The sequence below is a fragment of the Pleurodeles waltl genome, chromosome 6, assembly GCF_031143425.1.
Source record: "Pleurodeles waltl isolate 20211129_DDA chromosome 6, aPleWal1.hap1.20221129, whole genome shotgun sequence".
NCBI lineage: Eukaryota > Metazoa > Chordata > Amphibia > Caudata > Salamandridae > Pleurodeles > Pleurodeles waltl.
Window position 1 is genome coordinate 798,776,826 of NC_090445.1, and position 20,704 is coordinate 798,797,529.

The window sequence follows — 20,704 nt, forward strand, 5'->3', positions numbered from 1 at the left end:
ATCCTCCCTCCTCCCCTCATTTATTTGTGCGCGTGCCCATGTCCACACCGGCCTTCCCTGAATGGTCCGCTTGCAGTCCCTGTCTCCTTCTTGCGTTCTATGATCAGCTTGTTGCCCATTCCACCGCCCCTCTCCCTCTCTCCCTTCTGTTTCTCCTGGGCAGTTTGTAGTGCCTACCCACCATGCCCCATCTGTGTTCCTCCTGTCCTTTGTGTCAGTTTGCTATTCCAGCCCCACCCCCATGCCCTCTGCTAGTCCTGCTCATGCCGGTCTGCTCTCCATGCTCAGCACATTGCCCATGACCCCCTCATGCTTGCACATTTTACTCTGTATCCCCCCAACCCCCTTCCACTTGCCCTTCATGATCTGCTTACTGCCCCTGCCCTCCATGGTCAGCTTGCTGTTCCTGTACTAGGCCCTCCATTTTCAGTGTATGTCCTGACTGATATACACCTAACAGCAGTCAGGACTGCCAGCTTTGTCAATGGCTGTTAGCTGTTTAAGATAAATTAAAAATAAGCAGAATGTTGTCATAATTAATATCAAATGTTTTAGTTCTGAAAGTGTGGCCCCCTGGATCGGCTAGGGGTCTTCCGAGTGTCTCACTGACCCCTTTTAAATTCACTCTTAGACCTGCATGCCCTTTTTCTGAGCACATCTATGTGAAATCCTCATCTACATATTTCATGCCATATCTCTTCCTTCTTCAGCAGATACATTCCACTATCTACTGAATGCACTTGCTCTCTTTTCCATCCCTTCCCCACCCCAGACACACAACTTACCCACTCCACTGTAAGCACTGTATTTTCTTTTACTTTCACCTTCAATAGTCTGACAACTATGTACCTCCTTCTCTCTCACACACACACACACACACACACACACACACACACATAAAAAGAATCCCAATAGCAAGAGAAATTGCTCTGCAGAAAGACAAATGATTGGAAAAATGAGGTGCTATGAACATTATTTTGACCTTCTGACACTGAGAAACTCTTTCTACCACAACTCCAGAGCTCTCAATTTCAATTTTAAACACTTGGGGCCATATTATACAGAGTGCCCTGGGGGCACAACAGGAATGTGATTCCACTCTGCTCACACCCGCCCCAGGGCACTTTGATATTACGGAAAGGGCTGCAGATGCTTGTGCGTCCCTTTCTGTAATAGAGATAGTAGTGGCACAAATATAGCACCAGCGCTATCACCAGAGGGTGTTCCTCAGTTTGAATGGGAGTGTGATCCCATGCAAATGAGGGAATCCCTTTACCTTTGTGCCCACTCCGTATAATAGAAGCGGGTGCAGAGGCACAGAAGCTGTCAGGTGGCTCACTGTCGGTGCGCCACCTGATGTCAGCCTGCTGGAGGGGGGAAAAGGGTGTCCTATGGACCCCCCAGACATCCTCTTGCAGGTGGGTGCAGTCACTCAGTGTGCCTCCCTGCAAGGGGATCTCTAATCCCCCTTAAAAGTGCAAGTGGACTTGAATGTGCTGCCCTGGGGGCAAAACGAGTTTGTGGCTGCCCTGGGGGCAGCGCATACAATGTAATAGGGCGCACTTTCTCTGTTTGAACCCAGCGCACCTGTTTTAGGGTGCACCGTAGAGAAAACAAAGTGTATCCTATGTGTAATAGGTCCCTGGAGGTGATTCAGTTCAAATTGTGAGCTATATAAGAGTAATCTGTCATAACAGCAAAAATACAGAAACTCTCTTAGGAGATGTAACAATCAAAACATGTAAAATATAAATAGGAACTAAAGCGCCGACATGGATAACCTTAACGTTTTTTACATTAATTGTTCACAAATCGATCAGTGATCTTGCCTGTAAAATTAAGGAAATTCGTTTAGTGGTCGATAGTGAGCAGTTTCTAATTACTACTGGATCTGAGACCTGGCCTAATGAAAGGATTGATGGGAATTTAAGAAGGCTTTCAAGAGTAAGTCCCCACTACTTAAATATATTTTTGTGCATCGGGCCCTGTGTGATCGAGAAGGATGCCCATCTACTCACTAAACAGGTAAACGCAGTACATAATAAAGGTGGTCCAGGAAACACTGACAAGCAGACTGTGTTGGAAGCAATTCACACTACTGTTCTTTTGCCTCAGCTGGTCCATAGCACTTCCGGTCATTAGTAGGTTTTGCGGTAGAGAATGAGGTAGGTGGAATAAGAGCGCCGCTATGTTAGTGTAGTGGATAGATGACCCTTGCAGCTCCTAACGTAAACCCCCGCGTCAGATTAGGCGTTCTCTAGAGCAGTTCCTTCAATTATAGCGACGCGTCCAATAAATGAACACTGAACCCTCCCGTGGGTCATCTCATTTGGAGTGAAACGGCAGTAATTGTTTAAGACTAACCAGATTCTCTCTCTCTCTCGCCTGCAGGTGATTCTCATTCTGACTAAGCTCTACGACTACAACCTGGGGAGCATCACCGAGAGCTCGCTGTGGAGGTGCGTAGCTGAATGCGACTGCTAATTACCTGTTTAGAAAAACATGAGCACGTAAAACAGTACCGCTTGCCCAGTGAATGTAATTTGGTTTGTGGTCCTGCATAAAGCCTGGCAGGCTCGCGTCCCCGTGTGCCTCTGCTTTCGCTGCTTAAAGTCTCAGTGTCTTTATTCTGAAGGAAACGCGTTTGGATGTGTTCCAAATGCAGTCCAGCCATCCCAAGCCGCAGACTACAACGGCAGGGCTAGGACAAGCCGCATGTTTACCTATCTGGTGCCAGTAAGGTACAGTAAATCCCCGGCCCTGGAAAATGAGACCCGCATGTCAATGACTGCTCCGTTGCACCAGCCGCTGTCTTTTAAAGTAAGCCAAGCAGCAGGTGGGATGGATAAAGAAAAAGCCACCCCTTAACCTTGTAAATAAATGAGAGCATTCTCTCTATTTTATTGTTTATTTCCCCCGGCTCTGTTGCTTCTTCCAGAGCTGTCTGCACGTACCAAATGTTACTTTGGGTCGGCTCGCGTGCAGTGCGTATAGAAAAAGAAAAAAAAAACATACGCCTTAGGTCCAAGTGAACGTTCCTGGTGGTCAAAAGCAAGTGGGGCGTTCTGCTAGGATTCCTTCTCAAGCTAAGTGCGCAGCTGTCAGTGGGACAGCAAGTGTAGTGATACCCGAGAAGGGGCGATTGGGACTTTTTTTTTTCTTAGGCGGGGGGCGGCTACATGTACCAAATGCAGCTAGATTTAAAGTCCTCGACGCTGAGTGATTTAAAAAGTCTACTTGGGTCGTACCTTTACTCTTGAGGGAGGGGGCGGGATGGAAGAATTAAGAAGGGAAAGGACAGGAGGAAAGGTGAAAATGGAAAAGAGAAACGCAAGACGCGGAAAAAGTGACAAAGGGAAAAATGAATAAGGACGAGTAAAAGAAGGTTGGGGGCAGAAATGGGCTAGATAGAAGAGCATGTAAGGGAAAGAACATGGGAAAAAATAGAACAGTTACTTTAGGGAGCTTGGAGGGAGAAGGACTGGGCGTGGAAGACAAGATATGGTGGGGGGGTGGGAGTATGAGGAACAAAACGTTCTAACAGGAGTAAGAAGGAAGAGAAAGAAAGGGACGAAGTAGACTCCGGTGAGTGAGACAGGAGGGGAAGAGTGGTTTCTAAGCCTATATTACAAAAAACAAAGCAAGCAGAACTTTAGTGGGCAAAGCCACCCTCTGTGTGTTTAGACTGGGTGGGATCATTCTAGAGGAAAACCCAGGTATGGCCCTTAGTGGTTGTAAGTGCTGCATTGAATAGATCTCTCAAAAGGCGATGCTGGAGCACACTCTGTACTATGCTTTACAATTAGGGGATGTGCGAAGATTTTCTCTTCGGAGTTTGTGATAATTATTATGGATACTATGCTTGCTACTGAATGGCCGAGAAGCTTCCCACATTTGCATCCCACTAAATGTAATGAGAAAGAATATAGTTGATGATATCCATCCAATTTAAAAGTCGCTTGGAAATGGTATTAGTTATTTATTCATGAGCAAACCTCACGTTAATTTTCAAAATAACGGTAGCACTCAGAAGCAAATATTGCAATTTTGCAGAGAAAAAAACAAAACGATACCTGGGGTAGATGTTGGTCAAGTGATAAACTTCACTATCCGTGGGAGGCCAATATTCCGCTGTAAACAAAACTTGACATGTGTTGTGAACTGCACTCATCCTTAAGTAGAAGGTGGCATTTATATTTTAGTTGGCATGAAATTTGTACAGAACTACTGAGGGGAATATAAAAGGCAACATATATGTAAAGTTAAAGCCTAGGATATAGATATAATGTTGCACAAGAAATAAAGTTCCTTTCTTCAAAATGTTTCACCTTGGCTCCCTCTTGACTTAATCTAACAAATATTCTCCCATTGTCAGCTCGATGAATTTTTCAGCAGTGCCTCCCTTTCTTTGCTTGCCTTTTGTTTTACACTCTTCCCTCTCTGCTAGCCTCCATTACACGTCTTCTCTCATCTTTCCTTAATACTTCGTACTGACTTAGAAACCAGAAACTCTCTAAACCAGTCTTCCCCCATTATGCCCCATTTATTTATGTCGTAACTTAAACCCACCTCTTTTACTGCCCCTGCTTCTCCATGTTCGTTCCTCTGGATGCTCAGAAGAATGCATAATGAATTATTTATTTCAGAGTTTTTTTCTTCCTTTACTAGCCCTGGATCACTGCATGAGAGATCTACCTAAAATGTTTGATTCCTGCTTGACGCATCCAAAAATGTCCCAACAAGTACTATAAAGTGAAGTAAACATTGTAAAATACTTCTAAACGCTTTGGTTACACGTAAGGCATGCAGATGACAATATGGTTATGCTGATGTTAGAAATGGTGTCTTTGGTTGGCAGTCAGGTTACCCCCATCCAATCAAGGACCCTCACTCTAGTCATGGTAAGTCACGCAGAATCCAAATGATCCTGTACCCACCCTCTGGTGGCTTGACACTGAGCAGTCAGGCTTAATTTAAAAAGCAATATGGAAAGTATTTGTGCAATAAATCATACAATAACACAATATAGCACCACAAAAATACACCACACAGTGTTTAGTAAAATATATAATATTTATCTGGATAAATGCAGTTCAAAACGATCAAAGATGCAATAAGTAAATGTAGAGAGATCACTGAAAAGTGATATAAAGTGTCTTAAGTCTTTTTAAAAGCAAACAAAGTCTCTTTCAAGCACAGTATCTGGTTTGTGTGAAAAATCTCCGCAAAGAACCACAGAGGAGGAGAAGCATGGAAGCAAAGGGGTGTGTGTCGATTTCTTGGGCTGCGCACAGTGATGCATCATTTAGTTTTCACGCAGGGAAGGCTGTGTGCCAAGTTCTGGTGCTGGGTCGTGGACCCTCTTTGGGGTGCAGGATTTTCAGATGCACCGGGGACGGTGCATGGATTTCCTATGCTGGCAGGATGAAGTCACAGGAGCTGCGTCGATCCGGTTGGCGTTGGGTCAAATTTTCTACTGCATGGCAGGCGATGCATCGATTCCTCTCTGGAAGTCTGGCTGCGGCGTTCCAGATCGGCTGTGCATTGATCCAGTGGGCCGTGTGTCAAATTTCCGGTCACTACGCTGGTGTTGCATCGATCTTCTTGTTGCAGAGTCGGGCTGCGTCATTCTGGTTCAGTGTGCAGTGAACTTTTCAATGCGGTGCAGGCTGTGCGTAGTTTCTGGCAGGCTGTGCGTTGAATTTTGCCGCACAAGGAGTTCTTCTTGAAGAGATTTAATCTTTTTGGACGTGAGACTTCAGGGAATAGGAGGAAAGCTCTATCCAAGCCTTTTGAGAGCTCTTCTTCCCCTCAGCCAGAGAGCAGCAAGGCAGCAGGGCAACAGCAAGGCAACAGTCCATCAATGAAAGCAGTCAGGTGAGTCCTTTGGGCAGCCAGGCAGTTCTTGGCAGGATGCAGGGTCTGGCTACAAGTTTCTTCTCCAGGAAGTGTCTGAGTTGGTAGGGGCAGAGGCCCTGTTTATATACCCAAATTCATGGAGTTAAGTCTACTGGCCCACTTCCCTTTAAAAGTCAATAGGTTGGAATACGACCCGATGTGTGTGCTTAGCTTTATCTTGAATGCAGCCAAAATTTACATGAAATGTTACATGATTGATGGCACAATGTGAAAGGGTGTAATTTCTAACTAAATTGATGAAGAATTGCAAACACTTATAATGGCAGAGTTATACAGATTTTCGTGTGTAAATTGGGTTGTTTCTTTAATATGAACACGATTTCATCATGAATTATATAATGGGGCCCTTCAATGAAATAAGTCGTTATGCTGTTAGATAAATATTACATCTCCTACTCTACCCTCGATAGGAAAATGTATGTGTAGTAAAGCAAGGTATGCTTGATTATCTGTTGCTGCTTTGTCATTTGTATTGTTGTCCCGAGAATGGCAACGAAAGGCTCAGCACACCAGTTAATTTACGGACAAATGGCTGATCGGGGTTAAAGGAAAGAAACAATGAGGTGTGCAACTGTCTGCGAGGTCTTTCTGTAATATTTAAGCTCATTGGATCATTAGCCTATTGATAAGTGATGGCTATAAACTGATCAGTTTTCTAACCGCTTAAATAGGACAGCGTGGAGTGTTAGCATTGGTCTATCATATTTCTCATTTTGACACATCCAGAGATTAAAGTGGTAGTTATCAGGATTTATAAATGCTTATGGAGTTATTGACACCATCATGAGGAGAATTGTTTTTAAACCTTGGTCAGCGAGGCGAGTCACCAAAGATGGAGGCGGTCGTATTCACTTAGAGATCAGCCAAGACGTTCTTGCACACCTTTATTGCTAGAACCACAGCTCTCACACAACAGTAAGGATTTCTAATTTAACCTAGGGTTGCATTTTTATCAGATTCGTTTAATGTGAAAAGGATTTTTTTTTTTTTTTTTATGAGTATCCATATTCCAAGGTGTTTCAGAGTTTCAACGTGTCCTGCGCTAAAGTTCTGTAATTTTACATTTAGGAGGTAACGACTGTCGGTGGTGCACTGGTAAGAGAAATTATTGAAATAAAGATTATGTAGTGTGTTTAGATTTGAAGATAAATGCACTGTTTACTAACAAGAGTCGATGTAGTAGCGAAAGAGGAGAAAGTATGAATCTAATAAGGTGCCAGAAAGAAAGACGAGGGAATGAAGGGAGCGGCGCTGGTTTTGAGAAATGAATATAAATCTGTGCCATATTAATGAAACTGTGCTTGAAGCACGGGTAGCACCCGCCCATTCCACTTGACGCCTCCCTGTGTTTAAACGTGAGCAGGAAACTAAGGGGGAGCAGGAACATGGATCAGATCACATTATACGCTTTTGTACATTGATATTTACCAGTGGCACTAAAAGGTCACACAAACAGATTTCTCTCAGTGGTATTGGTCAGTATTAGGGGCCGATGTACACTTGTCAGCAGTAAATTTTGCAGGGCTCGAGCGAAGCATGCTGTTAACTATGATATTTCAGTATAAAATTGCGCACACAATCTAAACTGCTATCAACAGCCTTTACATGGAAGAAAGTAAATGTTGATGGAAACATATATTTTATGATCTATCAACTGCCAGGGAGAGAGAAAATCCGCGTTAACACACCATTTGTGATTCAACTCCATGTCTTGTTGATAAACAAACTATCCTAGAAATAAAGAAGTACTATACAGATGGGCTGCATAAGAATAAGCAATTCTCATAAGTTTTAAGTCTGTGCCTCCTGTTTCTGACTAGCACACAGTATACTTTTGGAATGAGAGGATGGGCATCACGGTACATTTGCTAGAATATTGTTGGGGAACCAGTCTATCATCCAGCAGTATAGGGCAGTGCCTGGAAATTAAGGTTGGGCAGTGAGCTCCGCACTACTGCAGTAAACTCCACTAGCCTCGGCAGCAGAGTGGAGCTCACTGGCGTGTGACCCAAGTCAACTAGGCAGCATTTTACACTCTGCCCAAAATGAAGACATTTGCACTGTGACAGGCAAGGAGACCCCTACCCGAGGCTTTGCTTTATGCCAGTTGACGTTGTTCTCCGGAGGGGGCTGGGGGGGTTGCACTAGCACCAGCTCTTGTTCCAGCCCCTACCTCTTTTCACTGTCCACATTGACTCCTTCTGACCCCAGGCTGCTGAGGACTCAGAGAGCCAGGTTGCTGGCAACGGGGACCTTGGATGCAGAGCATTCAGACCCCCATTTCACTTTATCTTCTGTGCACACGGGGGCTGGCATTGGGCCTGGTTATTGTTTGCATATGAGAGAGGGGTGTGTGCTTGTGAAAGAGGAAACTTGGAGGCAGAGCTCCACAGAAAAGTACCTGTCTCCCCAGGCTCCCTGAACTTTCTCAAAGTCTGGGCAGACAGGTTATTTTCCATGGAGCTCTGACTGAAGGATTCATTTTTTCTAAGCACAGACCCCGCCACACATGCAATAACATCCAGGCCAAGTGCCCCCTTCCCCTCTACCTTTAGTCTATGGGCATGGGGGATGGGACACTGGGCCTGGACATTATTGCATATGTGACGGGGTGGGGAGTTGGGGGTCTGTGCTTGCTAAAAAGGAAACTTGCTGTCAGAGCTCCACGGTAACGAACCTGTCTCCCCAGCGTCCCTGAGAAAGAAAGTGGTGTTAGGGGGGTATAATGATGAGGCCTGCAGGGAGAGCTGGAGACCAGGTTAGTGTCCGCTTCTAGTGCTGGGCCCTAAAGAAAGGGCAGTGTAAGGCTGTGTGTGCAGAGGAAGTAATTGCAAGGCTGCTGCAAGACGTGCGGTGTGCTTGGCCCGCCGTAGCAAGTTTGTGAAGGAGGGCAGTTGGTGAAGGGAAGTGTACAGGTGTGGAGAGCAGCATGCTCCAGACCAGTGGGCTGTGTCAGAAGCTGGCAGCTTTTGCTGCTTAAGACCCTGACCTGAATGCACCTGACCTCGGAAGAGCTAAGCTTCAGAGATCTGGCACATTGTTTCCAGGATGCCAGTAGGGCAGGCATCACTCTGCAGCATGTGAAACTCTGCAAAATTCCACTGAGTGTTTAGCTAACTCAGTGGAATTCTGCAGAGTTGATCTCCATGAGCTCCGCCTAGCTCTACTGGATATAACCTGCAGTTGAACACTTCCACAACATGATGAACACACTTTGAAACAGAAAGTGTCTTTGAAGCATGGGCTAAGAGACAGAGCTGCTTTTATTTTCAGTGTCTGACCAGGGAGGACTTATTCCCTCCAAGGCAGACATTTCTTGAGGGATCCTACTTTTTTTAATTTTTTTTTGCAAAATGCCAACATGAAGAGGTGAGTCTTCTGAAACATTTGTATTCAAGGTACCCATTTCTAGTTTTTCTTGCCAAGATGGAAAAAGTGGCAGGATTAACAGTGCCCAGGAGCAGGATTTCCGATTTTTCACTTTAGGAGGAAAGAAATAGGCATTTAGGTGAAATAAGTTCTTGAGATATGTAGAAATGCTTGCTGGGTGCATCTTCAAGCTTGAGGTGGATTTACAGCATGTTCATGCATTTGCTATATCATATGAGTAAGACCCTCATGAGTGTGGTGGTATGAGAACCACCTTACTCGTGGTAACGGTCGGTCCACTGCACTCCAGGCAGTCCTACTGCCACAGTAAAACCCTGGTGGGTGAACCTGCCAAGGGACCTCGGTCACCACCAGGAATATCATTCCTGATGGGCTGATGGCGGTCTGAGTTGTACTCTGCTTTCTGCCAGACTTTCCATGGAAAGGCTGGCGTGAATCCAGTGCTGTGGGCTACAGGGGTGCCCCTGCATCTGCCACTGGCATGGGCACTGCAGAGACCCCCCGCCCAGCACCTTCAGAATGTGGAATTCCGATGGTGCTGTAGTGCTACAGTATTAGCCTTGGCTCCCTTAAGAGAGCCGAGACCAGTATTGTAGCACTGTTGGCACTGGTCATCCTGGTGGTAACATGTAATACCCACGATCATCCCTGCAGGAACATTGTAATATGCCTGGGGGGGAGGGGAACGCCACAGGTATGAATGTTGCGTCCTCCCCGTAGGTTTGACAGCTAGCTCGTCTGACTGCCAGACTCATAATGAAGCACGAAGTTATTAGCGAGTTGAGTAGTCCTGGTTCTTGTAATTAGGTTATTTTTCCCATATGTTATTATATTAAAATATGTTCCTGTTCTGGATCTAAAGCCTGGCTGAAAGGCATCTAGAAAGATGTTCAGGTGGGATGACAGGGTGACCATTTTAAGCATTCTTCAGACATGAGGAAGGCCTGATATGTGTCTGTAGTATAGCTGGATTATTGTGGTCTATGTTGCAATTGCTAGGTTATACTCTGAGAGCTGGGTGATGACTCCTTTGGATATTGAGCTATTTGGTTTACTGCTGAAGATAAGTCTAAGTGCTACTAGGCCCAGTTTGATTACTTCAGTATTATGAATGTCCCAAGGAGGAAAAATTGTATGTTTGTTTTGGAAGGATGCTGAAGTGCAACTTCTGTCCTATTTAGGGATGAGTACAAACTGTCAAATTTGGCATGTACAGGAAGCAGAGTAATGAAACTTGAGGGACCCCTCCCAGCAATGTCCATGGATTCCCCCCCCCCTGGACTCACTCAGGAGCTCTCCAGCCAGGGTACTGTGCTCAGGGGCCCCTATCACCACGGGGGTTGTGTGGGCCTCTGTTTTGCCACTTACCGGGAGGTGTAGGAAGACATGGGCACAGTTTTGTGGCAATCCAAGATATATTAGTGTCAGTAACATAGATAAAAAATGTTAAGAAGGTCACAGAAATCTGATACATCAAACATACTTGAAAATGTTATCTACCTGTTGGCTCAAAGTAATTATTTAGTGGGTTTCCAAGATGCTGGAATGCAAGCTTTGATGTGTTTTGTCTTTGTTCTAGCATATGCTGATGTATAGGTTGTGGAAAGACCACGGAAAGGGTGTGTGATGACCAATACTTTCACTTCATTCCATTATCGTTGTATTAATGTTCCCTGACAAATCGCATGGATGTGGTCGTATAAATGTTTATTAGTCTTCAAGGTGCAGAATTCCAAGGGCAGACATGAGTAAGCGGAGCCAGAGCCTTGATTATTTTGACTTCAGGTTCACTAGTATCTGCTGGCATTTCTAGAGGAGTCTCTAGCAAGCCTTAAGGAATAGATACATCAGTGTACTGCAATGTAGAGATTAATTAATATTGTGTTGGGCAGAACTCATGGAGTTTCATTCTGCAGAGTTCCACAGAGCTATAGAAAAACTCAGATTCCACAGAATGTCACCAATGGGCAGAAAATATGCAGCTCATGCTGCAATTTAGCTCCGGTACTCAGAGCAGCGCTGATAATCAACAAACGGCACCAAGAGCATGTGGCCATTCAGTTGATTTTGGTGCCACTCGAATAGAAATTCAACTTGAGCGGTGGCAAATCTATTAGAACGGCAGCCCTCTGACCGCCAACGATGGCAGCCGCCCATGCTAGAAAATCACACAAGGGGGCACCAAATCTTGTCTTTATACATAGAGCATTTATAAACCAATAGCCACACCAACAGTTGGTTTTCAAGCCCATAAGCGCTGGAATGATATATATGGATGGATATATATATATATATATATATATATATATATATATATATATATATATATATATATATATATATATATAATATTTTTGGGGGGGTGGTTGTCCACTCCCCTCCCAGGGATACACCCTCCCAAATTAATAACAAATCACAGCAAATATGTAACCCTGGACCTAGCTACTGGTCACAATTAAGACCGCTCATCACAACATGTCCTTCCCCTTAAAGAAACAAGTTCTTTCTTTTTAGTGACCCTCACCCAGTCTAGTAGTAGCATGCTTCATAGTCTGGTTTACCCTATCTGCTAGAGCCCAGGGTAGGCTCAACCAGCAGATGGAAGCACTTAGGCTAGATCCTACCAGAGTCTAAATAAAAATACCTTACTGGTCAACAAGGTGTCCCTTTATTTGTGGTGCCAGTAGGTGTGATTAAAATATGGCACAACTTGTGCGGGAGGGGAGGTCGCTAGATATATTATGGTCCCAGGACCCTAATCTAAACTGGAATATTTATCAGTGTTGACATGTTTCAGCCCATATGAAGGCCTATAAGGTCCCGGGCTTTCATTAGGACAGAAATATAATGCAGTGATGCCGGACGGTGTGTCTCATAGGCTACAATCACATACTTGTGGATTCACATACAAATGGATTTTTTTTTTTTTTTCTTTTTTCTAAACTTGCCTATTGAGTCTGTGGAGTTCAAATGTGGTTGTGGGAAGGACGCATTAACAGCATGTAAATCACAGAAACTGAAAAGACTTGCTTGTACACAGAAGTGCGCATAATTACAAGAATGGCCAACAGGCATCTTCTTTTTTCCAGTATGCGTGTGTTTGCCTCCACCCTAATGTTCAAAACGCAAGTCATACTCACCACACACTGTTGCATAGAAAAGGACAATCCTTCCAGTGTGTTATATCATCATGTACAGTCGCTGTGCTAGTGCAACACATCTAGGCATCATTACATAGTAAGCAATGCTCAATCTATGCTTCTCGGTGTGCCACTAGTATGACACTGATTGTGTAGTTCTGTGCCCCACATCAGAATACCACTTCTCCTGTTCCAATGATCTGCCATCGACTCTTACATAAGTGGGTAGTACTATGCCCCAAATTCCAATGTCATGCAAAGATTAGGGTAACTATCACCCTTTGTAGGTAATAATTCTTAGATGTAAGATCACCTGTATTTAGGGAACCATCCTGCTACTCACGGAGGGGAAGGTTCTAGTATCAACATAGTATGATTTTCAGGGTTTCATCCATCTGGAGCAGCCATTACACATTGACCTGGTTGTGCCACTGTATGCTGAACCCATCTCCTGCACCATCACATTTTCATGGGCCTTTTGCCCTTTTCCACAGGGCTAGATCCCCTAGGACCTACCTCAGTGCACATCAGACTAGGCGTTGCACACAGCTGCCACCTCATGATCTGGCAAAACAGTTTTCTGAATTTCAGGGTCCAACCACTAACCTTTACCAGGATTCTAGGGAGCCTGCCACTCATTCTCTGATCTGTCACCAACCCACTTCTGGAAACTTCGTCACTTGCTACCACTACACCTAGTACCTCAGGAGACCCATCTATCATGGGTCACTAAGGGTCAGCTGTTGTCCCAAGTTGGTAGCTCATTGGGACTTTGGCAATTGCTAATTATTCTCACTCCCTCACCATGGGAAGGTTATCTGTGATTGCTTCTCCACATTGGGAGGGACTCTGAAGAGTACCACTGAGCTTCTGGTGCTCTCTTGTCCCATTGTCTCCATTGTTTAGGCCTGTGGCAATGGACGAAATGTCTCTGTAAAATAATGACAGTGTAAACGTCCTGACATGAAAATTGCATTGTCCTGGAGAATTGTTAAAGAAATTCTCCAAACCAACTCCTAGAAATTAAAATCTAGTTCTACCCCAGGGTATCCTGTACAGAAGTGCCTTCGTACTTGGGTATAGTGTTTGTAGAATTTGGATTCAAAGGACACTATAGTCTGTGGACCCTGTAATACAAATCATTCTTTGGAACCCTCCTTGCCATAACCTTATCACAGACTGGTCACTACTTGTGAAGTCTCAAAAACACTTAGGCGGTCATTCCAACCCTGGCGGTCGGTGTTAAAGCGGCGGCAAAACCGCTAACAGGCTGGCGGTAAAAAAATGCAATTCCGACCCTGGCGGAAACCGCCAACAGAGACCGCCACTTCAACACACAGCCCGCCATGGCGGGACAAACAAACAGTGCGGCGGTCACCGCCAACAGACAGGCGGGAGACAATGTACCGCCCACCCTATCACAACCCACCAATCCGCCACCTTTTCCGGGGCGGTAGCCCCGCCAATAAAAACATGGCGGAAACAGCCATTTCAAACGGAAAACGCTCACCTCCATACACCCCACGAGGAATCTGGACAGCATGGAACCCGAAACTCCACATCCTCCCAGCGATTGTCTTCCTGCTCCTCTACCAGGAGCACGAATGCCGGCGCAGAAGACAACGGTGAGTACTGCACCTACGACACGGGAGGGGGGAGGCAAAAAATTACGAGGACACACATATGCGACACACCCACCCTCACCCTCACCCACTACAACACACACATCAATGCATAGCAACACATCACAGTTACCCCCCCCCAAACCCCCTGGAAGAATGCAAAGACAAAAGGAAATGATTATAAACATTGGAATATATTGTATGACTGGCTTTAAAATATATCACACATCTAAAACTTTTATATACATAAATTGTCCAGTCCGATATGTGTATCAGGCATTGTTCGTTGGCCACTGGGCCCAAATCACATGGGCAAAGCCCACACAGGATACCTGACTCCAACGGAGAGAACACTGCAGGGGCATCAGATCCCAAAACTACAGGCACCTCAGGGGGAAGGGAAGGGGGGGCACCTCAGCCAGATGAGTCCACAACGCCAGATCCACGAGGGGCCTCCATGGCCACTGTTCCATCCTGGGGAGTGCAAAGCCACAGTCTCTCAAGTCTCTACAGTGGGTGGCTTGCCCACTGTTCCATCCTAGGGAGTGCAACGCCACAGTCTCTCAAGTCTCTACAGTGGGTGGCTTGCCCACAGTTCCATCCTGGGGAGTGCAACGCCACAGTCTCTCAAGTCTCTACAGTGGGTGGCTTGCCCACTGTGCCATCCTGGGGAGTGCAAAGCCACAGTCTCTCAAGTCTCTACAGTGGGTGGCTTGCCCACTGTGCCATCCTGGGGAGTGCAAAGCCACAGTCTCTCAAGTCAATATCAGTCTCCACTGGTGCTGGAGGGGGACTAGTGCCCAGAGTGCTTCGTGCAGCCCTGCCCGACACAGATGCGGGCCTGCCCCTTCCGCCAATGGGCCAGTGATGCTTGAGATGAAGGGCCCAGTTCAGCGGTGCTTGAGACGGCGGTGCCCAGCGGAGCGGTGCATGAGCTGAAGGGCCCACTTCAGCGGTGCTTGAGATGAAGGGCCCACTTCAGCGGTGCTTGAGATGAAGGGCCCACTTCAGCGGTGCTTGAGATGAAGGGCCCACTTCAGCGGTGCTTGAGATGAAGGGCCCACTTCAGCGGTGCTTGAGATGAAGGGCCCACTTCAGCGGTGCTTGAGATGAAGGGCCCACTTCAGCGGTGCTTGAGATGAAGGGCCCACTTCAGCGGTGCTTGAGATGAAGGGCCCACTTCAGCGGTGCTTGAGATGAAGGGCCCACTTCAGCGGTGCTTGAGATGAAGGGCCCAGCTCAGCGGTGCTTGAGATGAAGGGCCCAGCTCAGCGGTGCTTGAGATGAAGGGCCCAGCTCAGCGGTGCTTGAGATGAAGGGCCCAGCTCAGCGGTGCTTGAGATGAAGGGCCCAGCTCAGCGGTGCTTGAGATGAAGGGCCCAGCTCAGCGGTGCTTGAGATGAAGGGCCCAGCTCAGCGGTGCTTCGGATGAGTGCCCAGTTCAGCGAATCAGCCCATGGCGTGGAGGTCATTCGCCACCTGACCTGTGGCTAGCTGCGCCTTCCTGCCCACCTGGGATGGGCCTGGTGGAGCCCTCCTGGGCTGCAGTACCGGGCCTGTTGGTGTCCTCCTGCCCACCTGGGATGGGGCATGCGGGGCCCTCCTGCACAGCTGGGCTGCTGGCAGTCTTGTCGGGCGTGCTGCCCTTCACAGCCTTCCCTGTTCGCCTGTGGCCCTTCCCCACCTTTGGCGGTGCGCCAGGTGGCACCACACTCCCTTGCGGAGCCATGGTAGGGATTTTGGTCCCAGGTGTTTTAGGCCTCTCGCGCCGGCCACTGACAATCTTCGCATGTTTTTGCGGCGGTGGGATGCCCGTGCCTTGGCTCCCTACTGAGCTGGCTGCCCTTGAGGGTGGGGGACTCCACAGTCCATGGCAGACTGTCTTCACAGGGCCCGCATTTGTGGTGGCTGAGGTGCTGACTGGAGTCCTATTAGATGGACGGGGTAGGGGAGTTGTTGGAAAGAGGTCAAGTTTGGAAAGGAAAATAAGTTTAGGAAGAGAGGGACGGGTAGGTGTAGTAGGTATGGGAGTGGAGGAAGAGGTTGTGGTTGTAGGAGTTTGAAGTCTGCTGTCTTTGGGTGCAGGTGCTTGGGCTGGAGGCTGTCGTGAGGTGGATGGCTGTCGGGTGGGTGGCTGCCTGCATTTGTTGTAGCTTGGAAGAGGGGGTGACAGACACACTGGGAGAGGACACAGGGGACGTGTGAATGGTAGTGGGGGTGGTGACTGCACATGTGCGGGGGTTCTGGTGATGGACGTAGTGGCTGAAGATGTTGTACATGCAGGTGTGAGTGGAGACGTGACGGAGGGAGACGAGGAGGAGGGGGACACAGTGGAGGCAGTGGGTGTTGGTATGTCTGCATGTGGATGTTGCTTGTGTGAATGCCTGTGTAATGTGTGGTGCTTATGTCTGGATGAGCTTCCCTTGGGTGTTGAGGTGTGTGCAGGCTGGTCTGATGGTGTGTCTGGGATAGGCAGAGGTACAGAGGATTGGGTATGGGTGGAGGAAGTTGGAGGGGGGAGGCTAGAGACGGGGACAATTGCTGCCATCAGTGCTGAGGCCAGAGTGTTGAACGATCGCTGATGGGCAGCCTGACCCGAATGAATGCCCTCCAGGTATGCATTACTCTGGTGCACCTCCCTTTCTACACCCTGGATGGCATTCAAAAGGGTAGACTGCCCAACAATGAGCGTCCTCAGGAGGTCAATGACCTCCTCACTGAGGGCAGCAGGGGTGACAGGGGCAGGGCCTGAGGTGCCTGGGGCGAAGGAGATGCCCACCTTCCTGGGTGAGCGGGCACGGGGCAAACACTGAGGGGCTGCTGGGAGGGCGGTGCTGGTGCGCTGGGTGGCGGCTGTACCTGTTATTGCGGGGGGCACAGATGTTGCCGCCACCACAAGGGAGCTCCCTTCAGAGGACGAGTCGCTGTCACTGACATCCGCACGAGTCCCCGCTGTGGAGCTCCCCTCGCCCTCCATCTCACTGGTGAATTCAGAGTCAGTTGCATGGCCCGCCATGGCCATGTGAGATGCAGCTCCCTCGTGCTCCGATGCCACTTCTCCTCCGCCTGATGATGCTAATGCACAAATGAACAGGAAGACAACAAAAAAGGGGGGTGGGGAAAAATAAAGAAATGTTGAGTGCATGGATTGGCGACACCGTTGGCGGACAGGACAGACACAGAAGCCCCCTGCACTACGCCGCGCACTTGGAGTCGACTACGCAATCCGTGGGACATGGCCTACAAGCCTATGGGCGACCTCTGCTCACATACATGACACAGGGCAATGAATAGCTGTACTTGGCACCCTACAGAGGTGGGGGGCGGGGGCACAGGGCCATGCCTTACGGAGGGGCCTAGCCTACAGATATCGCCCTGGCCTAGGGATACCCACAGCCCTCCTCCCCCACCCAGACACCTCCACTTCGCGTAAAGTCACCAGGATTTGAGTGTACTCACCCCCTTGTGTCTGCTGTGATGTCCTCACGTGCCCATCCAAATCGGGGTAGGCCACCGCCAGGATCCGGGACATCAGGGGGGTCAAAGTACGACTGGCACCCCTCCCACATTGGGAGGCCATCCCCAGCTGAGCCTCCGTCGTCTTCCTGCTCCAGCGTCGGATGTCCTCCCATCTCTTCTGGCAGTGGGTGCCCCGTCTGTGGTGGACCCCCAGGGTCCGGACGTCCTTGGCGATGGCACGCCAAATACCGATTTTCTGGTGGGCGCTGACCTATGTGACATGTACAGGGAGAGAAGAATAATCATCACCTTCTGCATGCTCGATGTGAGTGGCCCCCCCATCCTTGCCATGTGGCACATGCTCTCATCTGTCGTTTTATGCATGCCTCAATCGCTCCCCTCACCACCATCTTTCATCCACCCGACTCAACACAGGCATTGGCCACAAAGCATGGTCCCAGTGTACTTACCTGTTGGTCTGGAGGACCGTAGAGTAGCGCATACTGGGGGAGGACCACATCCATGAGTTTCTCCAACTCCTGAGCAGTGAAGGCAGGGGCCCTTTCCCCAGTCGCATGAGCCATTGTCTCTTCCAGACCGTTTTCACAGCAGCACTTGCAGTGTAGGTCCTCTCCTGTGGAAGATCAGGTATCGAGTGATTAAGCAGATAGAAAATGGCGGTCACACCCACGGCGGTGCGTACCGCGGCGGTGCCTACCGTGACCGCCGGCGCACATCGCCATTGGCTCCTGAGACCCATAGGGTTCAATGTTAACCAATGCAGCTTTGCGCCGTGGTCTTCGACCGCCTACCGCCACGGTGTCCCACGCCAGCGCATTGACCTCACATCCCATTGTCGCACTTCACAGGTCAGGCAGCTGCCATTTCAAGGGCCCACATGCCTTATTTTCTACTGCGACACTCATACAAGCCATTCAATGTATTGGGAATCGTGTTATGTGCAAGCTGTGGTTACGTACCTGTGGGTTGATTGACTCTGTGCTCGCTGTTGTCCTTCATAGGCACCGTCCGCTGGGACATGCGAGGAGATGGAGAAATCTTCCTGTGTACAGACCGCTGGTGGACCTATCGACAATGGAGGAAAGACATGTCATACTGACATACAGGCTTGACCGAGCCACTATACAGGAACTGTGTGCCGAGCTGGAGCCAGATCTGATGTCACCAATCCGCCAACCCACAGGGATCCCCCCCCTCTAGTGCAGGTGCTGTCAGTGCTCCATTTCCTAGCAAGTGGGTCATTTCAAACAACAGTGGCCATATCATCAGGGATGTCCCAGCCCATGTTTTCCAAGGTGTTGTCCAGAGTGGTGTCTGCCCTGCTCAAACACATGCGGAGCTACATCGTCTTCCCTGAGGTGGGGGATTTGGCTACAGTGAAGGCTGATTTATATGCCCTTGGACATATACCCAACATCATTGGTGTCATTGATGGGACACATGTTGCTTTGGTTCCCCCCCAGCAGGAGTGAACAGGTGTACAGGAAGAGTTATCATTCCATGAATGTCCAGATGGTGTGTTTGGCTGACCAGTACATCTCCCATGTTAATGCCAAGTTCCCTGGGTCAGTGCATGACGCGTACATCATGCGGAATAGCAGCATCCCTTACGTGATGGGTCAACTCCAGAGTCACCGTGTGTGGCTATTAGGAGACTCTGGTTACCCCAACCTCTCATGGCTACTGACCCCAGTGAGGAATCCCAGGACAAGGGCAGAGGAACGGTACAATGAGGCCCATGGGAGAACTAGGAGGGTGATAGAGCGGACCTTCGGCCTCCTGAAGGCCAGGTTTAGGTGCCTCCATATGACTGGTGGATCCCTAATGTACTCACCAAAGAAGGTGTGCCAGATCATCGTGGCCTGCTCTATGCTTCACAACCTGGCTTTGCGACGCCAGGTGCCTTTTCTGCAGGAGGATGGTCCAGATGGTGGTTTTGTAGCAGGTGTGGAGCCTGTGGAGAGTGAAGAGGAGGAAGGCGAAGAGGACGACATAGAGAACAGGAACACAGTAATACAGCAGTATTTTCAGTGACACACAGGTAAGAATCCACACCGGCATATTACATATACTTAACCCCTACTACCGCTCTACTGTCTGACCTTTTCCCCCAGTGTATGGTAACTGAGTTGTGACTTTCCCTTCCGATTTCAGAGATGTGGGCCCCACTGCGTGACATCTGCTTTATTTCCCCATGGACTACAGCTGTGTGACATTGGTATGTTGGCATCACAATGTGAATATGCCATTTGGCACAGTAATGTCTAATACATTTGTACAAAATCACAGCCAGACTCCAGATTGTTTTATGCAATAAGTGTGTTTATTACAGTGCTCTAAATTGGTGGGTGGTTGCAAATCGTTGAGGTGTGATGGTGGAGGATTGTCCATGGCAGAGTCCAGACTATCAGTATCACAGGTGCATTGTCCAGATGCCTGTGGAAAGTGGAGCAGGGGCAGTGTAAGGTTGGACAGGGTGTCAATGTGGGACAGTGGGATGACAATCAGGGAGGTATCCTTTCCTGGCTGGGGTCTTGGCATCTTACTCTGTCTTCTTCCTGGATGTCAGGGCCCGCTTGCGGGGTGGTTCTCCTTCTGCAGGGGGTGGGGTTCTGGTGGCATGTTGGTCTTGTGTCGGGGCCCCCTGTCCACTAGCACCGGCGGAGGTGGTAGGCAGTTCTTGGTCCATGCTAGTGTCAGGGGCCCTTTGTGGTGCAACAGTGTCCCGCAATGTGGTGACTACCTGATTCAGAGCCACTACGATGGTGCCCATGGCGGTACTGATGTTTCTTAGTTCTTCCCTGAACCCCATATACTGTTGCTCCTGCAGAAGCTGGATCTCCTGAAACCTGGCCAGGACCGTCTCCATCGTCTCCTGGGAGTAGTGGTATGCTCCCATGATGGAGGAGAGGGCCTTGTGGAGAGTGGGTTCCCTGGGCCTGTCCCCCCCCTCCCCCCTGTCGCACAGCAGCCCTCCCAGTTCCCCTGTTTCCCTGGGCCTCTGTCCCCTGGACCGTGTGCCCACTACCACTGCCCCCAGGTCCCTGTTGTTGTTGGGGTGGTGGGTTAACCTGGGTGCCCTGTAGTGGTGGACACACCGCTGATTGACGTGTCCTGGGGACAGAGATATGGGCCCGCTATGTGGGTGTTGTG

At 48.6% G+C, this 20,704-nt stretch overlaps 1 protein-coding gene across 3 annotated transcripts in view; it reads left to right on the top strand.

The window, feature by feature from the left end:
• The window catches only part of LOC138300266 (VPS10 domain-containing receptor SorCS1-like), a 2,596,073-nt gene that overhangs the window by 870,052 nt on the left and 1,705,317 nt on the right, over positions 1–20,704 (top strand). For all 3 annotated transcript variants that reach the window (XM_069239431.1, XM_069239430.1, XM_069239429.1), the window contains exon 2: positions 2,392–2,459. In XM_069239431.1, coding sequence (XP_069095532.1) covers positions 2,392–2,459 — 68 coding nt within the window. The remainder of the gene's footprint in view (positions 1–2,391; positions 2,460–20,704) is intronic.